General features: G+C 37.7%; 2 protein-coding genes and 1 long non-coding RNA gene across 5 annotated transcripts; 1 reads left to right on the forward strand and 2 right to left on the reverse strand.

Moving 5' to 3' along the window:
• Positions 1-1,867: 1,867 nt before the first annotated feature.
• Positions 1,868-6,870, reverse strand: LOC121237464 (autophagy-related protein 18f-like). 3 transcript variants are annotated; one of them, XM_041134199.1, is made up of 7 exons: positions 5,981-6,870; positions 4,799-5,263; positions 4,289-4,720; positions 3,661-3,897; positions 2,770-3,570; positions 2,516-2,682; positions 1,868-2,081 (listed from the first exon to the last, which is right to left on the reverse strand). In XM_041134199.1, exons 1-6 carry the CDS (start codon positions 6,176-6,178, stop codon positions 2,572-2,574), a joined length of 2,244 nt encoding a protein of 747 aa, XP_040990133.1. In that variant the 5' UTR covers positions 6,179-6,870; the 3' UTR covers positions 1,868-2,081; positions 2,516-2,571. The 3 variants fall into 3 exon arrangements, with proteins under 3 accessions (XP_040990133.1, XP_040990135.1, XP_040990134.1); XM_041134201.1 differs by having other exon boundaries at positions 1,868-2,130; XM_041134200.1 differs by having other exon boundaries at positions 2,503-2,682.
• Positions 6,871-12,299: 5,429 nt separating this feature from the next.
• LOC121237465 (putative multidrug resistance protein) lies at positions 12,300-16,548 on the forward strand. Its single transcript, XM_041134202.1, has 4 exons — positions 12,300-12,817; positions 12,922-13,462; positions 13,717-15,671; positions 15,913-16,548. The coding sequence occupies exons 1-4, from the start codon at positions 12,300-12,302 to the stop codon at positions 16,280-16,282; spliced, it is 3,384 nt and encodes a 1,127-aa protein (XP_040990136.1). The 3' UTR covers positions 16,283-16,548.
• LOC121237466 lies at positions 12,883-17,291 on the reverse strand. Its single transcript, XR_005934923.1, has 3 exons — positions 16,579-17,291; positions 13,107-13,249; positions 12,883-13,022 (listed from the first exon to the last, which is right to left on the reverse strand). It is a non-coding gene; the product is annotated as an uncharacterized LOC121237466 (long non-coding RNA).
• Between the last annotated feature and the right edge of the window lie 3,139 nt (positions 17,292-20,430).

Here is a 20,430-nt window from a genome sequence, read left to right on the forward strand (position 1 = left end):
GCTCCTCAAGGCGTGGCGGCGCTTGAAGGCTACACACAGAAGCAAGCGGCGCGTGAGGGTCACTCGCCGAGATTTTTGCCGCAATTCCGCCTCATCCTAGTAGATCGGCGGCTGTAGGGTTACGTGGTGGGGCGCGTGTCAACTGTTGGTCGCCGAAGTGCGATAGATGTGACCAAAACCGAACCAGTGGATGGGAGAGAATAAAAACACTACCATGAAAGCCAAAACATATACACAAAGCGGTATCAAAAAGAGAACGGAGAGGAGAGGAGAGGAGAGAGCCTCCTCTCCGGTGGAAACACTCGAAGAGATTTGAGTTTTCTAGAGAGAATGGAGAGTTTCTCTTTCTAAAACCCACGAAAGGTAGCGTTTCAACATCGTATGAGTTTAGAATAACTTTTAATTAATAGAATAAAGAAACAGAGGAATTACATTATGTCAACATTTACATAGGAGAAATGTTTTAACTGCAAATGGATTACAAAAAAGTAAACCTATAAAATGACGTGTCATACGTCAGATTATAAAGTTATTTTTATCGTAAAATAGATCTAACAAATTCATGAAGACACATCAATTTGTAAGTTTACTTTTGTATAATCTCTTTGTGTCTATAATACTTCTTCATACATATTGTTACAACTGATTATTAGAAATATAACTATTGTTATTTACAAAGTCATCGGTAGATGAAACCCAAACAAACACAATATCAGCAATTCCGTTTCACAATAATCTCTTTTAAGTTTCCACCCATTCTATTTAACACTGTTAGTGAACCCCAAAGGAGAACAAAAGAATATCTGCACATGAGAGAAAAGGAACAGAGTAACTCAGTGCTGCAAGACACAAAGAACAAAACTAATCCAAATACGAGCAAATAAACTTTTGCAGAAAGGATGTAGAATGGAATTCAATATTTGTCAAGAAAAATGATTTTGTACAAGTTTTAAATAGACAAGTCTCATACAAGTCCTTATAAAAAAGTAGACCCCACCTTAAAAAAGTGTAAAAAAAAAAAAAAAAATTCTTTTTTAGTGGAATTCCCTTTTTTACATAGGAGTTGTATGAGATTTGTCTATTTGAGACTTGTATCTAGCATTATACCACGAAGATAACTAATCCGAATACCACAAAATTTTGGAGAACTGGTGTAGTCTATGGTTGATTATACCACGAAATCTCATTCGCTTGTGAGACCTAAGTTGCCAAACTTTTGGGGTTGGGTTTCAAGTAATGGCTTGATAATTATCTTCCAGAATATTCTTGTATTTTTTCAGACAATTGGAGGAGCTCCCCTCGAAGAAAGCACTTTACTATCCATTTCAATACAATACGTCTATCAATTCCAGATTCCTTCTACATTCATACATTTCATTGATTCCTAGTTGTAACACGGGAAAAAAACCCCAATATAGTCAGCATCTTAAAACACGTGGGGCATGATTACAACACGTGATCATTACAGAAGAAACCAACATAAGAACTACTTACAAGCCTCGATTTCACATGGGAAAATAGTATTTAGCAGTTTAAAAATTCCAAGATATGTTTTATCTTTGTTTTAATTTTAAATGAACATCTAAAAGTCAGGCGTGATAACATTACCCAATAGCATAAGTCAAAATGTATGTAACAGACTTGTTACTATTTTATGCCAAAAAACTATTTAGCCACTAATAAAGAATGAAATATAGAATGAAATATAGAAGCATACCTCTAATCAAACTCATCATCTTCATCTTCAAAATGACTCTCCTTTTTTACGCTTCCATTATTAGTATTTACAAACTTGAGTTGAGCCTCCATTTTGAAGCTCTCTCTATTATTTACAATCTCATGCTGAGTTTTTGTTTTTAGGCTGTCATTATTATTTACAAAGCTGTTGGTTTCTACCGCATCCAAGGACCATCTGAATCAGTTCTTCAATGGCATTGTGAAATTCTCCTAGTGAAGCATCACTGTCAGTCACAGAATCATGAGAGCTGGAACTGTTTCCGCATGAAAGCCCACCATTCGCCAACAGACCAGACCTCTGATGCTGGATTCACCCATTAACATTGCTGTCCAGGGCAAGGTTCCTGTATGACAAGGAAATTGGTACTTCATAAATGACAATATGACTGCTTACTGTTGTGCACAAAAAGATATTACACAAGTGAACAGAAGCGAAAGATATTAATATGCAGATCAAGCAAAACATACAGTTTTATTTGATTGATAAGCAGCACACCACCCAGTGGATCTTAATTTCACAACATCCCACTCTTATGGAAGGAAAGGTGTTATGTTAGCTAGAGCCCAGTGGAACATTAAGCAACACACACGATCCACAGATGTCAAGTTTTGTCCAAGATATTTTTCGATAAATAATTTTTATCCAAGATATAACTTCAAGAATGGAAATATAAAGAATCAGGTACCCATACACCTAAAACATAATCCATACTGATATAAGCAAACACTCGCATCCACAGAAAAATGTAATATATAAGGACTCACAAAGTTAGTGCACCTTGTTTGCTGGATTTTGGGAGTTGGAAGATACTCAAAAGCTGGAAACAAGCCTTTTCACCTTGCTTCAATTGTGTGAGTTGGAATCCTCTCTGTTTCAAATTCCCCCCCAGAAGCATTTTCTTCATCCATTTTGGAGCCTTCCACCATCATTGACTGAAAGTATATCTGGCCAGCAAATGTACAAGCATAAAAAAATCAATGTGGTTGACATAAAACACACGCACACTTCATTAAAGCAGAATGCAGAAATACCTCAGGTTTTGCCCACAACGGGGCTCGAGGTTCATGCATCTGCAGTTCAGCTTCTGATATATAAAAATGATGTTTCTCCTCAGAACTGGTCTTTGCTTTTGTAAATATATCCCTGGCTTCAGGATAAATGCTATTTCCCTTCCTCACTCCTTTAAAATATATTCTAGTGCCGTCTGAATTTCGATTCTCACCAAATATGTCAGTATTATCTTCTCTCTCTTTTTGGTTCTGTTCCAGACATATATTCCATTTCTGGACAGCCTCAATGACTAATCTTGCATCACATTCTGGAGCTGACTCAGCAGAACTGCTTAATCCAGGCACAACAGCCATTGGACCAAGACAAGTTGATGTTTGCAACATATATTGTGTCAAACAACTGGATGGAAAAAATACCATGAAGTGGTATGTTGCCTTTGAAGAGCTGCAATCCACATATAAAGCATTGCCTCCGCAATTGTGGAAAGAAGAAGCAATAGCGCCAGAAAGAAAACTCTTCCTGCCTGTTGCAGCTGCTGCTGCACCACTTACTGTTCCTCTCCATCCATTATTTCCGTTCCTTATCCTACTGACAACAGAAAGTGTAACTGGAGGACCAGCTGCACAAAGGCTCTGTTGATTAGGTGGCCAACTAACCGATGGCTTAGTCAAATTTCTATTCCTGGTAGTAGGACTAACATCAGCAGACTGAAATTTTACTGATCCTCCAACAGGATTAATAACAAACAGATGGCTAGTCCCCCTTGATGAACTGATCATAATCCAGTTACTGTCGTCACTGAAACTGATATCCTGTATGACCTGAAAAGGTTACCCAAAAAACAAATAAGTGCGAGATGAAAACAATGACATATTCAATAAGGAACCTTGAAACATGTATCCTGCACTTACTGCATTTGTGAAACCGCGTTGCAGCCTGTAAAGATGTACATGAGATGCACCTGCAGCAGATGTAGAAGAGCTTCTGTGGAGTTCAGGCATTATTTTGAAAACATTTATGTTGTGCCCCTGGACCGATGCGGTAACTAAAAGGGTGCCACTAAGGTCAAAGCATAATGCTGAAATATGACTCTGGTGTGCCCTGAACTGGGCAATCACAACTTTGCTGACAATATCTCTGACAATGACCTGATAATCACAAGAAGACAATAAGAAACATAGGGAAAAATAACTGAGACAAAAAAAAAAAGGATCAAGCCAGTGTCAGTTCATGAATAGCTTCATTTGTGAATACCACAACAGTAAGATCTTGCACATAATAAATTGATTCCATGCTCAGAACCAGGAAATGCAAGCCTCACAACAAATTATAAGTATCCATATTACAGGTTACACTTAACAACATCTGTCATACAGCTTTTATTGTGCAATAGAATGCATTCACCTAGGGAAAGAAGCAAAATCAAGTAAAAGTACATGAACTCTAGCCAATTTGTTTTGAAAAAGAAGAGAGAAATGGAGCAGGCATATATATGTGGTTTCAGTAACAAGTAAACACAAAGTTGAGAAATGCATGTACCATTCCGGCATTTTCTGCATCTGTTAATTGGATATTAACAGTCCCATTGCTTTTCGAGGCAGGATTCCCTGATTGCATTGAAGTATTACTATCAGGCAGAAGCTCAGAGCAGTACCTGGACAACTTCTTATATCCCATGTCTCCAAGGGTCAAAATCCCAGCAGCAAGTTGCTTGCTTGATTCTTTTGCATAGTGAGCCACCATACTCCCATTTGAAGGGAAATCAGGAAAGCTTGCAGAATGCATTAAATGTTGTGGACTGACATGACCTGAATTTGACACTATAACCGGACTTCCACTATAAGCAAGCCATCGGGAACCCACAGCAAGGGGTCCATAACCTATGCCACCAGAACCAGGGAACACCGAAACTATAGGGTTCGTAAGAATGGTATATTCCCTCTCTAGAGTTTCGGTCTCAAAGCAGTTTATCTGCAATTTGTACCACTTAACTTTTCACCTGATTAGACAGAAGAAAAGGGTGCTTGAAAACACACACAAGAAATGTACCTGAGCTGCTTGAGCAATAGCGACAACTCGGGAACTGCACCGTACAGAGTAAACAACTGACCTGAACTTTAGCACATGAACATAAGATTGAGATTTAAAGGAATAAAACTGAACAGCAGTAGGCAAAAAACTGCAATCCACTGGATCCAGGCCATTTGGGATGTTCCTATTCGAAGGAGTGACTACACCATCCTGAATGCTACTACCTGTATAAAGGGACCCATCAGTACAAACTACCAGTAGTGGGTGGCTGTCTGCAAACTTGCCCTGCAACTTCTTTTTTGTGATTGGTTTTGGGAGCATTTGCATAAATGAAACCGGACCGTCATGTCTGGAAACTAGGCCTCGGACATTATCTGCATCTCCAACATCCCAAACCTGGAAACCAGACCAGTAAGCCAGCAGGAGAACGTGCCGAATGACATCTCCTTCATCCTCTAACTTGTCAAACCCGGCCCAGTTCACCTACATAAATTTTACATGAAAATATGATAACAGTTGTCTCCATGACTAAAACTACTATGATGGGAGTAATTGATATTGAAGCTACATGACTAACACCACTTCACACAAAATATACAAGAGCGAGAGAACATAAAATAATGTAAAGAAGCATGACTAATCCACGTCAATGCAACACAAGATTCAACCATATAATGCATGTCTTGTCCACCATCTGTGAATTTATCAAAGAAAAATAAAATATTGGGTCAGAAATTTCCAACTGAATGGCAATGCATTATTATGGCATAATAACACCTCACTCACACCCTTTATGTGCTCATTCAAGCACATCTGACCTCAAGTAATTATGCAATCAAATTAACCCCCAAAAAAAAAAAACATACAAATACTCATTGCATATACACCATAAATGAACTGATTAGTGTAACAAGGACTTCACTTTTTCATAACAATTCCACTTGGGAAAAGCTAAAAATGTTTTATATATCTTGAATTGAAAATACTTAGATTGCATTTAAATGTTGAAGTGAGTTGAGATAATAAAATATTATTAGAATATTATTTTTTAATATTATTATTATTTTAAAATTTGAAAAAGTTAAATTATTTATTATATTTTGTATTGGAATTTGAAAAAATTGTAATGATAAATTGAGAATAGTTATGGATCCAAACGAAGTCTTAAACGAAAAAAAACAAACCCATTACACCTCATACCTGATCATGGTTGGCATCATGATCCCTATCCACAATTGATGACGCCGCCGAGGCCGCAGAGCGCGCCACTGTCGATGCTCCCGATGACACGATCCTCAGGTAGCTGGAAATGGCACGAAAAGAGCTCGGCATAAAGCTGTTGGGCCGCCCTGGCTTTGGCACACCACCCTGCTGTTGTTTCTGGCCCTCATTCCTCATTCCAAAAACTAAAGAGAGCAAAATAGCCAATGTCCAGAAAACCAAAATCAACGATACTCTGATAGTCCTCAATCATAACCCCGAGAATGTTTCTGTTTTCTCTTCGAAGCAAAACCCAAGAAGCAAAGAAACAGTCACAACTCATTAGCTTAAATTACAAGTGTCTCCATTCCGCCCCTTCGCCTCAAACAACAGCATTGAATCCAAATTCAGAAACACCCACAAAGCACACAACCAACATCCACAAATGGATTACAAAAAAAAAATACCCACAACTTTTAAAATAAACGCTTTGATTTTTGTTGGCGTTTGCACCTCCAATTCTGTAATAAAACACAATGAAACGACGGAAGTGCTTTTAAGACAACGAAGTTCAAGGACTTGTCTTCAATACGCACAAACCCAAAACCAAAGCAGCATAAAAAATGACAGCTTTAATAGCAACAGCGATCTTAGTGGCTAATCACAATAAAATAATCAACGAAATTTATACGAGAGAAAAAAAAAAATGATTGAAATGTGAAAGGTTTTTTTATCAATAAATAAGAGTTTTATTGAAGAGCACTAAGCACAGCTTACGTATACGAAACAAATAAACACTGGGCATGATTGATTGGGGAACAAGGATTTGTGAATGATTGAAAAAACAACGATTGCGAGATCGGAGGAGAGAGTGAGAGAATGGATTTGGGTAATGGAAGAAGGAAAATAGAAAAGAATAGTGCGAGGAATTGGGTACGTTTATGTCCCCCGTCTTGTCCAGTCGCAATCTGTCAAACGGTTTTCACTTCCTTTCACCTCCGTATAGACTTGCTGCTTGCACACAACACATCTCTGTCTCTTGTGGATTATGGTTTGCTAAAAAGTAGAATCCGATGGAGTTTAGTTTATAAGGGCGTGCCAGTGGAGCCAGGTTTTCTTGTCATATCAATCAATATGAAACACCTCCCGAGATTTTAGCAGTTTCTTGCAATTTAACGCAAAGTCAATGATCACAAAAAGTACTGAATTAGCGTACCTTTTATTCTACCATTTTCATTCAATTTTTTTTATTGACCTCATATAACTATTTCTTCACGGAATAATTAAAGAGATGAAATAAATGGCATTAAAAATTATATATAAAAATAGCAGTAATGAATTAGTCTAAATAAAATTGTTTATTCTACATTCAATTAATAAATAAAATCATCAAAATATCTATATTTTATATTTTAAATTAAATAAATACTATTTATTTTAATTGAAGTAGAGCCAAATCTTTTATATGATTCATCTGGTTAATTATAAATTTATAAGTATGTTAAAAGAAAAAAAAAACTTTAAAAATCAAAGATATCTAAGCTTGGTTTTTTTTTTTTTTTTTTTTTGGGAATTTTATTTTGCTTTTCTAATTTTGACCTTCATAAAATGATTTTGATTTTAATAATCGCGAGACGATATTAAGAGAGGAGAGTTGATGGGAGACGATGAAGAGACCATGAACGTCCTGTCCTTTTTACGATGAACAAAGCGTGAAATGAACAGAGTCGGTGCCATTACAACCCTTAGCTTGCTGGCATCTCTCAAGTGTCTCTTGCAAGTTGCGACTAGGAAAATGGGTGCAAATGAGTCACATTTATTCCGGTCCACTTTTCACCGACTTCAAGATTGCACTCAAATTAACTCAAACTTAATGGGTAAAATTTAATGCAGTTTCTTCTAACTATTTAGTGAATCAAACAGTAGTTAAGACTTCCACTACTTCTTCAGCAATTAGACTGGATTTTATTCAGTGTTAATACTTAATACTTCCTTTTCTCCCCATTATTTTCCAATTTTTGGATTTTTTTTTAATGATTGAATTCACTTTGTGCGCTTTTGCAGTTTGCCATCTGTAAGTAACGTTCAAGTAGAGCCAATTGTTGTGCAAATCGATAGGCTTGATTTGGTTCTAAAGGAGTACTCTGATTTGAATGAATCTAGGAGTTGCTTAGTAGATTTAGATGAAAGTTAAAGTTGTTTGTACAGTGAAATGAGATGAAATAGTTTTAGATGAAAGTTAAATAAAATATTGTTAAAATATTATTTTTTAATATTATTATTATTTTAAGATTTGAAAAAATTAAATTGTTTATTATATTTTATATGAGAATTTAAAAAAATTGTAATAATAAGATTAGATGTGATGAGATAAGTTAAGAGTGTTTCTCAATCCAAACGAATCTCAATAGATTTTCAGTAGAGAATGCTTGTGCTGTTGGTTAAAAACTACTGGATGCTTCTGCTTGCATCATGGTACCCCAGCATCTGCTAGCTCCGGGAAGGGAAGTGGTCATGGATTTGCTGATAAGGCGTACATCTACTTGCTAAATTTAGCACTTACATGCACACAATTGCTAGAAAAATGATATTTGCACTCCACCTGACAAAATTATATTTTTAATAATGGACCTCATTTTTTTCAAATAGAGTGTGCGGGACTTAGACAATCTAAGAATGTTTCTAGCATTATTCTTGCAGTTATTGAATTTGAAAGATTATCTCTCCTTATATGAATATCATATTGGAGATGGAATGACTGGGAGGGATGAATCTTGAACTTGGCTTGGCAATTGCCTAGAACTCTGTTGATTATGAGCTAGCCAACTGGGAGATGAAAAACTTGAAATTCTCTATTAAGCAGCCGGTAATAGAATCTTATATTTTACATGTCTATCCATGTTAATGTTGCATAGTAAGGTCTAGTATCGTGATGATCTTCACTCTGCAGACTGAGGCAGTTGTTACCAAGGATGAGCTGCAGCACCTTGCTTTTCTCTGCAAGTCTGGAGTTGACTCAGTGGATTGAATAGCTGCTGGAAGTTTTTTGGTTACAGAAGCTGGATGGTTCTATTTGCCAGGCAGCAATAGATCAAAAGTAACCACGTTGTCATATTATCAAGAGTTAAACAAGTTCCTATCTTTTGTAATTAGAATAAGTTATCGTTATCCTCCACTTCCTTGACTACAAAGCTAGACAAGCTGTTTCAGAGTAAATACAGGCAGCAAAAGCTTCGTTTCTATGTTTTGTTCCATAACGTGAGCCATGAAGATCACAAAACATGTTTGTCACTGTAGATTTTATGTTTGAAGCCACTCCTAATCTTCTAAACCTTGTATCTTCGGAGGAAAATCATCAGCACTGCAATCAATGGGGATTACATCTGGTTTGAGTTTGAGGCGGTGGTGTAACTTTTGAGGTTTCTTATCTTTGAGCACCATAACGAGGCATTACTTTACGTGCAAGTATTGTATTATTTTGCATAAAAAAAAAAATATCAATTTGCAAGCATGTTTACTGACTTGTTAATGAACATACAGACAAAAATTTATTTTATTCTCAAGCCGGAGTGTAGAGCACGCCATCAATATCACTTAAATGGTAAAATTTTATTTGTAAAATTCAAAATCAAGTTTTGTTATGTATGTGTTATTCGCATTGGCTTATAAATAGTTTTTTACAATAAAAAAAAAATCTTTGTATTTTAACTTTTTGTATAATTATAAAGAGTCTCAAAGTAAATAATGGGAATATAAAATTACTAATTACTGTCCACTTCATTAAAAAAAATAGTGTATATACAACTGAACACTAGTAAAATTCTTCTGCCACAAATGGGCACCTCCACACTGAGTAAGTACAAAGGTGAGTACAGAATGAATTAGATTGTATGAAGTCATTGGTCTTTGAATCATGTGATAGAGAAAGATGAATATTAAAAAGAACAAGAAGAACAAAAACTGATGTTGATGCAGCAGACAGAGTCTGGTATACACATGTTGCAAGCAGACCATAGGACCAATATTCGTTGGTCCTACCTACGAGAATTTAATTTTTAAAAAATATGGGCAACTTCGTTTTTCTTTTTGTATTTACTTTCATATATAACCACTTGATCTTTAGACAAAGTCAGAAAATTATTGGGGTTGCCTTTCAATAGGGGAAAGCAATCACCATTCAGACAATGTAAATTATAAACAAAAACAACCATAAAATGGCAACATAAACACGGACTCTTGAGTTTGCACACATTGCAAACTCAGAAACAAAGACTCTTACCTACTGGGTGCCTCAAAGTCATCAAATGATCAAGGTCATTTTCAGCTGCTGTCATCAGCTAGATACGATTGGTTAAACATAACTTCACTCATAAGCACAGAGAGCAATCTCTAAGGAAGAGTTTTCAACTGTATAAAGAACAATCAAACAGTGAACCAAGAGACCATATGCCGGCAGGTTCAAACTACTGGTTGGAGTTATGGAAGCAAACATTCATGGCCTACCAAAGATATACCATCCACGCCGGCTAATTTTAAAACCCATTTAATCCATTCGTTTGGCATTGGCTTGACGTTTGTTATGATGCAAAAGACAATATAGCATATATTAATAATAGCCTGCCGAATTTCAGTCTAGAATAAATTAACCATGCGTATGTATGTATACAAGTTTTAGTGGTGATAACTGCATATATATAGTTGAAAGCTAATTCTCCATCTAAAAGTTGGCCGCCTCGGCTAGAAAGAGCATTGGAAATGGGAGCCAAAGGTCACTTTTTCCGGTATACGGATAGCGTGGACATGTTCTTGATGTTTTGGGGGACTTTGGGCAGCATTGGAGATGGGTTGCAGACACCTCTGACGATGTTCATTCTAAGCGATGTGATCAATGACTACGGAAGTAAGACTAGCTTTTTGACAAACGATATAGTAGACAAGGTAAGCATGTTAAATGCTCTCATATAACCTGTTTTTGGTTGTAGTAACAAGAAATGAACCCTTGAGAGTTGAGACACCCATTGCTGCCACCAATATTATTCTTGGGTAGCTAGCCATATCTCACACGATGAAAATGAATTTATATTTTGCATGGGAGACATGTGAGTCACACCGTTTTAAATCGAAGGGCTAAAGTATCAAACCCCCTTTGTTTTTAAGGCAGCATATTCTTTTTAGTACCATCAAGAGCAAGTTGTAAATTTGTATCAATCGTTTCAAGGATTGTTATTTTCCTTTTTAGCAAGGAAGTGATGTATCTTTTATTTCTGAAGCCATAAAAAAATGTTTTTTTTAATTTGTTATCTTAATATACAAACCATGAGAACGTGAAAACAATGCACACCAAATGTAGGATTCCCAACTTCCCTGATCCTTCTTTCCATTACGCTGCTTTTAGTTCTCCAAAACAAGAAGCCAAACTCAAAGAAATGCTGTTTCAAAGATGTAATCAATTTTTCTTTCGTTTCTCTAGAGTATAAAAAATAAATGGAATTTACATATATGAAGTTTTGAACTTGCTAGTTGCTACTATCATGTCCATTTTTTCCAGTATGCACTCAGGCTGCTCTACGCTGCAATTGGAGTTGGACTTTCGGCTTTTGTGGGTATGTCCAACTTTTTGAAAGTTTTAGTGGTTCTCTTCATGAACATTTTTAGGTTAAATGATCTGAAATCTATCTCTCTCTTTCTCAATGAATCGCGTTCGACATTTGCTCTTGCAGAAGGGCTATGTTGGGCAAGAACAGCCGAGAGGCAGACATCTCGAATGAGAATGGAGTACCTGAAATCTGTTCTTAGACAGGACGTTGCTTTCTTTGACACCCAAACTGCTGGTACTTCAACAACCAACCAAGTTGTGACACTCCTCTCCTCGGACGCCAATTCAATCCAAGTTGCTTTATGTGAGAAGGTATAGTTTCCATGATACCCTTCCCTTATTAGGCCTATGATGAAGGAACTAAGCAGACGAAGTTCTCAAAACGATATTCTAAAATTGCACTGAATGGAAAGTCCTAACAAGAATGACAGTCTAATATATGTTTCCTACAAATATAAACCCGTTTATATAAGAGGAACAGATGATAAAAAAGTGATAACCCTTTAAAGCCAGGGGTAACTAGGCCCCATGAAATAGATATGCCTCTTTGTTAGTTGATTTCCAACATGTTTGGGTCGAACTGGTTTGGTGGTTTAGGAATTGGGTCGAAAAAGGGTTTCCTCTAAATATCTGCCACCGTTGATAAGTTGCTTCACTTCCTCGAGGGCGCAGGCTGAGAGATAAGTGAAAGAAAGTTTTTGTAAAAAAAAAAAAAAATGAGTCATGCTTTTTTCTTCGTCTTTGTGCTGTTTAATGAAAAACCGGATTCCTTTCTATGTGCAGATACCCGATTGCCTTGCTTACATGTCAACTTTCGTCTTCTGCCACATATTTGCCTTCAAACTTTCGTGGAGACTTACACTGGCAGTTATGCCGCTCTCAATCATGTTCATAGCTCCAGGACTTGTGTTTGGGAATATGATGATGGGCCTGGTAATGAAGATGATTGGATCTTATGGAGTTGCTGGTGGGATTGCAGAACAAGCAATTTCTTCAATAAGAACTGTGTATTCTTACGTGGGAGAGTGTCATACACTAGACAGATTCAGCCGTGCACTTCAGGAATCTTCGGAATTTGGGATAAAACTAGGCTTTGTAAAAGGATTGCTGCTGGGGAGCATGGGAATTATATATATAGGTTGGGGTTTTCAGGCTTGGGTTGGGATTTATTTGATTTCTGAAAAAAATGAACAAGGTGGGCATGTCTTGATAGCTGGGTTCAATGTACTCATGGGCGGCTTGTGAGTCATTTCATTGGCACTGATCTTGTGTTTCTCACTAGTTTCTTAGCCTTCAGCTCCTTGATTTCAATTTAAAACTAAGCACCCTGGTTTGGTGATTGCAGGAGTATTTTGAGTGCCCTCCCAAATCTAACTGGGATTACAGAGGCAATGACTGCTGCCTCCCGGATCTCCGAGATGATTGGACGGGTTCCTACCATAGACTCTGAAGATAAAAAGGGGAAGGCTTTATCACATGTGAGAGGCGAGATTGAATTCAAAGACATATATTTTAGTTATCCATCAAGACCTGATATGCGGATCTTAGAAGACTTCAATCTGAAGGTTCCAGCAGGTAAAAGAGTAGGCCTTGTTGGGGGCAGCGGTTCTGGGAAGTCCACAGTCATTGCACTGCTTCAAAGATTTTACGACCCAATTGAAGGAGATGTAATCCTGGATGGATACAAAATAAGAAGACTTCAGCTGAAATGGTTGAGATCCCAACTTGGTCTTGTGAATCAAGAACCTGTTCTATTTGCAACATCCATTAAAGAGAATATCCTATTTGGGAAAGAAGGAGCCTCAATGGACACAGTCATAAATGCAGCCAAAGCAGCAAATGCACATGATTTCATCACTAAGTTACCTGATGGATATGAAACTCAAGTAAGTCAAACTTCTACAATTCTTGCTCAAAATATCTTGGTTGCCACGCTTGAATTGACTTGTCTTCTGCTAATTTAGAAAAGGCAGATTTCTGACGGTCATATTTAGCATTCCAATTCCCAATCTTTCTATGCATTAGCAACACAGAATTATGAATTTTGCCAGAGTTCAGCATCGTTTTTTCTTTTAGTTCAGCCTCTAAGAAATGCGTTGCTTTCAGCAATAATTATCATGTACAAATATGGTTTCACCAGGTTGGGCAATTTGGATTCCAATTATCTGGAGGCCAAAAGCAACGGATTGCCATAGCCAGAGCCCTACTCAGGGACCCAAAAATCCTGCTGCTCGATGAAGCCACTAGTGCTCTGGATGCACAGTCTGAAAGGACGGTGCAGGAGGCAATTGATCAGGCTTCAAAAGGGAGGACAACAATCATCATTGCCCATCGCCTGTCAACGATCAGGACAGCAAACTTGATTGTGGTTCTACAAGCTGGCAGAGTGGTTGAGTCAGGTTCACACAATGAGCTGATGCAAATGAATGATGGACAAGGTGGGGAATATTCCAAGATGGTTGAGTTGCAGCAGGTGGCAATGCAAAATGAAGTTCCCAACACTCCCAGTACTCCAGTAAAAGGAAGAAGCCACCACAGAATGAGCATTCCCCCAAGCCCAATCAGTGTGAGGTCAAGCACTCACAGCAGTCCAATGTTATATCCCTTCAGCCAGGCATTTTCCATGGGCACACCCTATTCCTACTCTGTCCAATATGACTCTGACGATGATAGTGATCAAGAGTATTTAAAGAAATCTAGCTATGCCCCTCCTTCCCAGTGGCGTTTACTGAAAATGAACACTCCTGAGTGGGGAAAAGCTGTGTTTGGTTGCCTGGGAGCCTTGGGTTCGGGAGCAGTACAACCCATAAATGCTTATTGTGTGGGATTACTTGTATCCTACTATTTCCTCCCGGAATCCGAAATGAAGTCTAAATCCAGAGTCTTATCCCTCGTTTTCTTGGGTATTGGTGTTTTCAACTTTTTCACCAATATCCTCCAACACTACAACTTTGCAATTATGGGTGAAATGTTGACAAAAAGGGTACGGGAGAATCTTCTCAAAAAACTGATGACCTTTGAGATTGGGTGGTTTGATCAAGAAGACAACACAAGTGCAGCCATATGTGCAAGGTTAGCCACTGAAGCCAGCATGGTCCGGTCCCTTGTCGGGGACCGGATGTCATTGCTGGTTCAAGCAATTTTTGGGGCTACTTTCGCTTACATACTAAGTCTTGTGCTCACATGGAGGCTATCCCTCGTAATGATTTCGGTGCAGCCACTAGTCATTGGGAGTTTTTATGCAAGGAGTGTTTTGATGAAGAATATGTCTGAGAAAGCCCGAAAAGCACAGAAGGAAGGAAGCCAACTAGCAAGCGAAGCAGTCATTAATCACAGAACTATAACTGCTTTCTCTTCTCAGAAAAGAATATTGGGGCTCTATGGTGCAACCTTAATAGGTCCTAGGAAGGCTAGTGTAAAACAGTCCTGGGTTTCGGGCTTTGGCCTGTTTAGCTCCCAATTTTTTAACACAGCTTCAACAGCTTTAGCTTTCTGGTATGGTGGGAGGCTCCTGACGAAAGGAGAAGTAGGACCAAAGCAACTTTTTCAAACATTTTTTATTTTGCTATTCACTGCTTATATTATAGCTGAAGCTGGGAGCATGACTAACGATTTATCTAAAGGAAGCAGTGCCATTCAATCACTTTTGACTATTCTTGACCGGAGAAGTGAGATTGATCCAGACAGCAAATGGGGGATGGAGATTAAAAGGAAAATAAAGGGACGGATTGAGCTTAAAAATGTTTACTTTTCATATCCAACAAGACCTGAACAGATGATCTTCAAGGGCCTGAGCCTTAAGATTGAGGCAGGGAGAACAGTGGCACTCGTAGGGCAAAGTGGTTCTGGCAAATCTACAATTATCGGGCTTATTGAGAGGTTTTATGATCCTGTAAAGGGATCTCTTCATATAGATGATCAGGAAATTAAGAACTATAATTTGAGAATGTTGAGGTCACATATAGCATTAGTCAGTCAGGAGCCAACTCTTTTTGCTGGAACCATACGCGAAAACATTGTCTATGGGAAAGTGAATGCGACAGAGTCTGAGATAAGAAAAGCTGCAGTTCTTGCCAATGCTCATGAATTTATAAGGTACGAAAAGAAATTGCTGGAGCCTTTCTCCTTGTATCTCAAGAGAGTTTTTTATGAAAGAAAAAAACCATGAACACTAAGTAGAACTAAAATAAATAATTAAATAAAAAATAGACTACCTAATCATGTAACCTCAAGTTCGGTTTCTTCAGTGCGTGGCCTGGAAAAGGCTACCATGGTATGGAAGCAAAGAGAAACTAGTAGCATCTTCGGTGATAACATATTCGTTTATTTCTTGCAGTGGCATGAATGATGGGTATGATACAAACTGTGGAGAAAGAGGAGCTCAGCTATCAGGAGGCCAGAAGCAAAGGATAGCACTAGCTCGTGCAATACTAAAGAACCCTGCAATCCTTCTATTGGATGAAGCTACGAGTGCACTTGATAGTGTGTCGGAAAACCTAGTTCAAGAAGCGCTTGAGAAAATGATGGTTGGAAGGACGTGTGTGGTTGTTGCTCATCGGTTGTCTACTATACAGAAAGCCAACACAATTGCTGTCATCAAGAATGGAAAGGTTGCGGAACAAGGGTCTCATAACGAACTCATTTCCTTGGGTCATGGTGGAGCATACTACTCTCTCATAAAACTACAAGGCCGCAGTTCGGGATGAACAAGGTTCCAACCTCTTTTAAATATATATATATATATATATATATATATATAAAAGTTGTTCATATAAGTTTTGTGATTATTTGTGATTGGGAAGGATTCAGGCTGTACTTTGTTTCAATTACCGTGTTAAACGGATTATCTTCAGGTTTGATACACTGCTTCCATAACAAGGTCTTTTTTTTTTTTTTTTTTTGGTGAAATTAACCAGATCTATACCTTCACATTCCTCGAAATAATCAGAAGTCATAGTAAGTTAAGCAAAGCCAAGACCATCAGACTAATTAAAAACCCCACCTGCGAACAACGGCATCCATGCTCCCCGGCGCGCCCGACTTGAGCTTGACACCCTTCCTGTAGATTTTAGCGGCTTGATCATTGACTTTCACGTGTACCACTGTCACCACTCACCAGCCTGGTGCCTCTTGGTCGTCCACTTCCGCACAACGTGCTCGAACCTCTCTCCTGTGGCCCGGAAAACTGCCGACCCATTTGGAGAAACCGCTCGGAAAACAGTGTCCTATTGACCTCCACAGGCACTCCTCTATTGCCTTTTATGGCTCCTCAGGTAGAACCCAGGAATGGTACTGAACAACGGCTGTGAGTTGTGAGAGCGACTTATCGGGATTGCCAAGAAAAGCGAGGTTGAGGGCATCATAACAGATTTCCTCTCTTCCTGTTCCTAATGTCAAGCACGAGCTCAAAGATGAGGGAAACTGTTTCCGGAGGAGTTTAAGGTTTTGCTACTGCCTTACCAAATAGCAAACAACAACTGTTGTGTTGGGCGGGTGAGTTTTGTCTCCATCTGAACTCAACTATCCGAGTTCTCGTCGACGTCGTCGTCCATAAGAGAACGTCCATAAGAGAACGGGAAATTCACGTTGGAAAGATAATGTTGATGTTTTGTCCCTATTGATTGACCCGTTACCAGATCTCTTGCGGGACAACTTTTCAGATTCGTTTCAGATTACATGTTGGTTGTAACCAATCTTTCCATTGATGATGTCTGTTGAGGATGATGCAACTTCAATCAAGAAAGGGTAAAGATTGAAGAAGAAAGAAGCAGAATACTCCTGATTTTTATTCAATCTTTTTACTTACATCAGGTTACCATCTATTTATATACAATGAGTTAACTAACTCATAGTAAAAAAGACTAAAACAGAAAGTAACTAAACTATAACAGAAAGTAACTAAACTATATAGGAGGACTAAACAGGAATTTACAACTTAGACTAAAAATGAAATTTATCATTTACAACAGTCCCCCTCAAGATGAATGATATATATTATGAACATTCATCTTGGACAGCAAAGAATGAAAAACATTAGAACCAAGAGGTTTAGTTAACAAATCTGCAAGCTGATGAGAAGATGAAACATGCAATGTTCTGAGCAGTCCAGCTTGAATTTTTTCTCTAATAAGGTGACAATCCATTTCAATATGCTTTGTTCTCTCATGAAAAACGGGATTGGCTGCAATATGGAGTGCAGCTTGGTTGTCACAAAATAACAGAGATGGCTGAGAATGAGACTGGTGAAAATCATTAAGCAAAGACTTTAACCATGTTAATTCACAAACTGCATAAGCCATGGATCGATATTCTGCTTCTGCAGAGGATCTTGATACAGTAGTTTGCTTCTTGGATTTCCAAGAAATCAGTGATTCACCAAGAAATACACAGTAGCCAGAAATAGACCTTCTTGTATCAGGACAACTTCCCCAATCTGAATCAGCAAAGGCTTTCAAGTGAACTTTAGATGATGCTGGAAAAAAAATACCTTGGCCTGGTGCCATCTTTATATATCTGAGTATTCTGAGAGCAGCTTGTATGTGAGGAACTCTAGGAGATTCTAAAAATTGACTCAAGTAATGAACTGAGTAAGTGATGTCTGGCCTAGTGTGAGTGAGATATAACAACCTGCCTATAAGTCTTCTGTAGGCAGTTGTGTCTTCAAGTAATTTTCCATCAGACTTGGAAAGTTTGCAGTGTGAATCCATGGGGAAATTTACTGGCTTAGAAGCCAATAAACCAGCATCAGATATCAATTCCAGTGCATATTTTCTTTGACAAATGGAAATGTCCTTTTTGGATCGAGCTATTTCCATCCCTAGGAAATATTTGACAGGACCTAAATCCTTTAGTTTAAAGTGTGCACTTAAAGACTCTTTGATAGTCTGAACAACAGAAATGTTACTACTGGCCAATAGTATGTCATCTACATACACCAAAAGAGCCACAAAACAATCATCTGTTTGCTTAGTAAACAACGAATTATCTGATTTGGATTGTACAAATCCCAAATCAACCAAGGCTGCAGTGAACTTTGAGTTCCACTGCCTAGACGCTTGTTTCAATCCATACAAGGATTTCTGCAGCTTGCAAACTCGAGTATCCCCCCTTTTTAAGATACCCAGGTGGTGGTTTCATATAGACTGTTTCATCTAAATCACCATAGAGAAATGCATTGTTTACATCCAAATGCACTAGATGCCAGTTATGAATTGCTGCCAAAGATAGAAAACACCTCACTGTCACCATTTTTGCAACTGGGGAAAAAGTTTCTAAGTAATCAAGCCCTTCCCTTTGAGTATAACCTTTGGCAACTAATCTTGCCTTATACCTCTCAATCGAGCCATCAGCATTAAACTTAGTTTTATAGACCCACTTACAACCAATAGAATTTTTATCTGGTGGAAGGTCAGTGATAGTCCAGGTATTATTTGATTCTAAGGCAGCTAACTCAATGGACATGGCATCTCTCCAATGAGGATGCTTAACAGCTTGACGATAAAAATCAGGTTCTTTTTGAGATGAGATAGAGATGTTAAAAGCTCTATGAGAAGGAGATAAATGCTTATATGATAAAAATTCAAAAATGCTGTATTTGTTACCTGAAGTTATATCAATTGAGCCAGGAGATGATGTGGTAGAGGTAGAAGCTACTGAAGATGCTAAATTGCAGTGATAATTTTGCAAATAAGCAGGAGTTTTGTGCTGTCTGGTGGATTTTCTAAGAGGAGGGAATTGGATCATATCTTGTAGTGAAAGAATGTGTGGATTTTGACTTGAATCACTTAAGGATTCTGATATAGAAACAGAATCTGAATTAATATTGGAATCATTTGACAAGCAATTATTATTTGGAATGTTGGAAGAATGTGATATATGATCTGTAACTGGATGAGGCAATACTAACTCAGATGGTAAGCAAGTCTGTTGTGAATAAACTTTGGTCTGAAATGGAAATATATGCTCATGGAAAACAACATCTCGAGAAACAAAAAAACTGTAAGAGTCTAGATCATATAATTTGTATCCTTTTGTTCCAAAAGGATAGCCAACAAATATACATTTTCTAGCTCTAGGAGAAAATTTGGATCTGTTATTGCTTAAAGTAGAAGCATAGCATAGACAACCAAAAACTTTAAAATGATTGTAAGAAGGAATATCACCATAAAGAATCTGTTGTGGTGATTTGTTGTTGAGAATATGAGATGGAATGTGATTAATGATGTGAGTTGCTGTTAAAACGCATTCTCCCCAAAAATTTAATGGAACATTTGATTGAAATTTTAAAGCTCTTGCAACATTCAAAAGATGTTGATGTTTTCTCTCAACAATTGAATTTTGTTGAGGAGTCTCAACACAAGAAGTTTGATGTATAATCCCTTTTGAATTGAAAAAATCTTTCATAAAAAATTCTAAACCATTATCTGTTCTTATACACTTTATTTTCTGTTGAAACTGTGTATAAACCAGATTGTAAAAAATTGGAAGAATGTGTTTAACCTCACATTTAGATTTCATTAAGTACACCCAAGTTGATCTAGAATGATCATCAACAATTGTTAGGAAATACTTGAAACCATCATGAGTAGGTATTGAGAAAGGACCCCATATATCACAGTGAATTAAACGAAAGGATGAACTAGGTTTGTAAGAATGAACTGGAAATGACAATCGTTTCTGTTTTGCCAAAGGGCAGATTGTACAATGATGCTCATGTACAAGTTTATTTGAAGGAAAATTTGGAATTGACCTTGAAAGAACTAACAATCTCGAAGATGATGGATGACCTAGTCTACTATGCCACAGATGGTAAATAGAATCTGAAATGGAATTTACATTAGATGAAAGTATGGAA

The sequence above is a fragment of the Juglans microcarpa x Juglans regia genome, chromosome 6S (genome assembly GCF_004785595.1).
Source record: "Juglans microcarpa x Juglans regia isolate MS1-56 chromosome 6S, Jm3101_v1.0, whole genome shotgun sequence".
Lineage (NCBI taxonomy): Eukaryota > Viridiplantae > Streptophyta > Magnoliopsida > Fagales > Juglandaceae > Juglans > Juglans microcarpa x Juglans regia.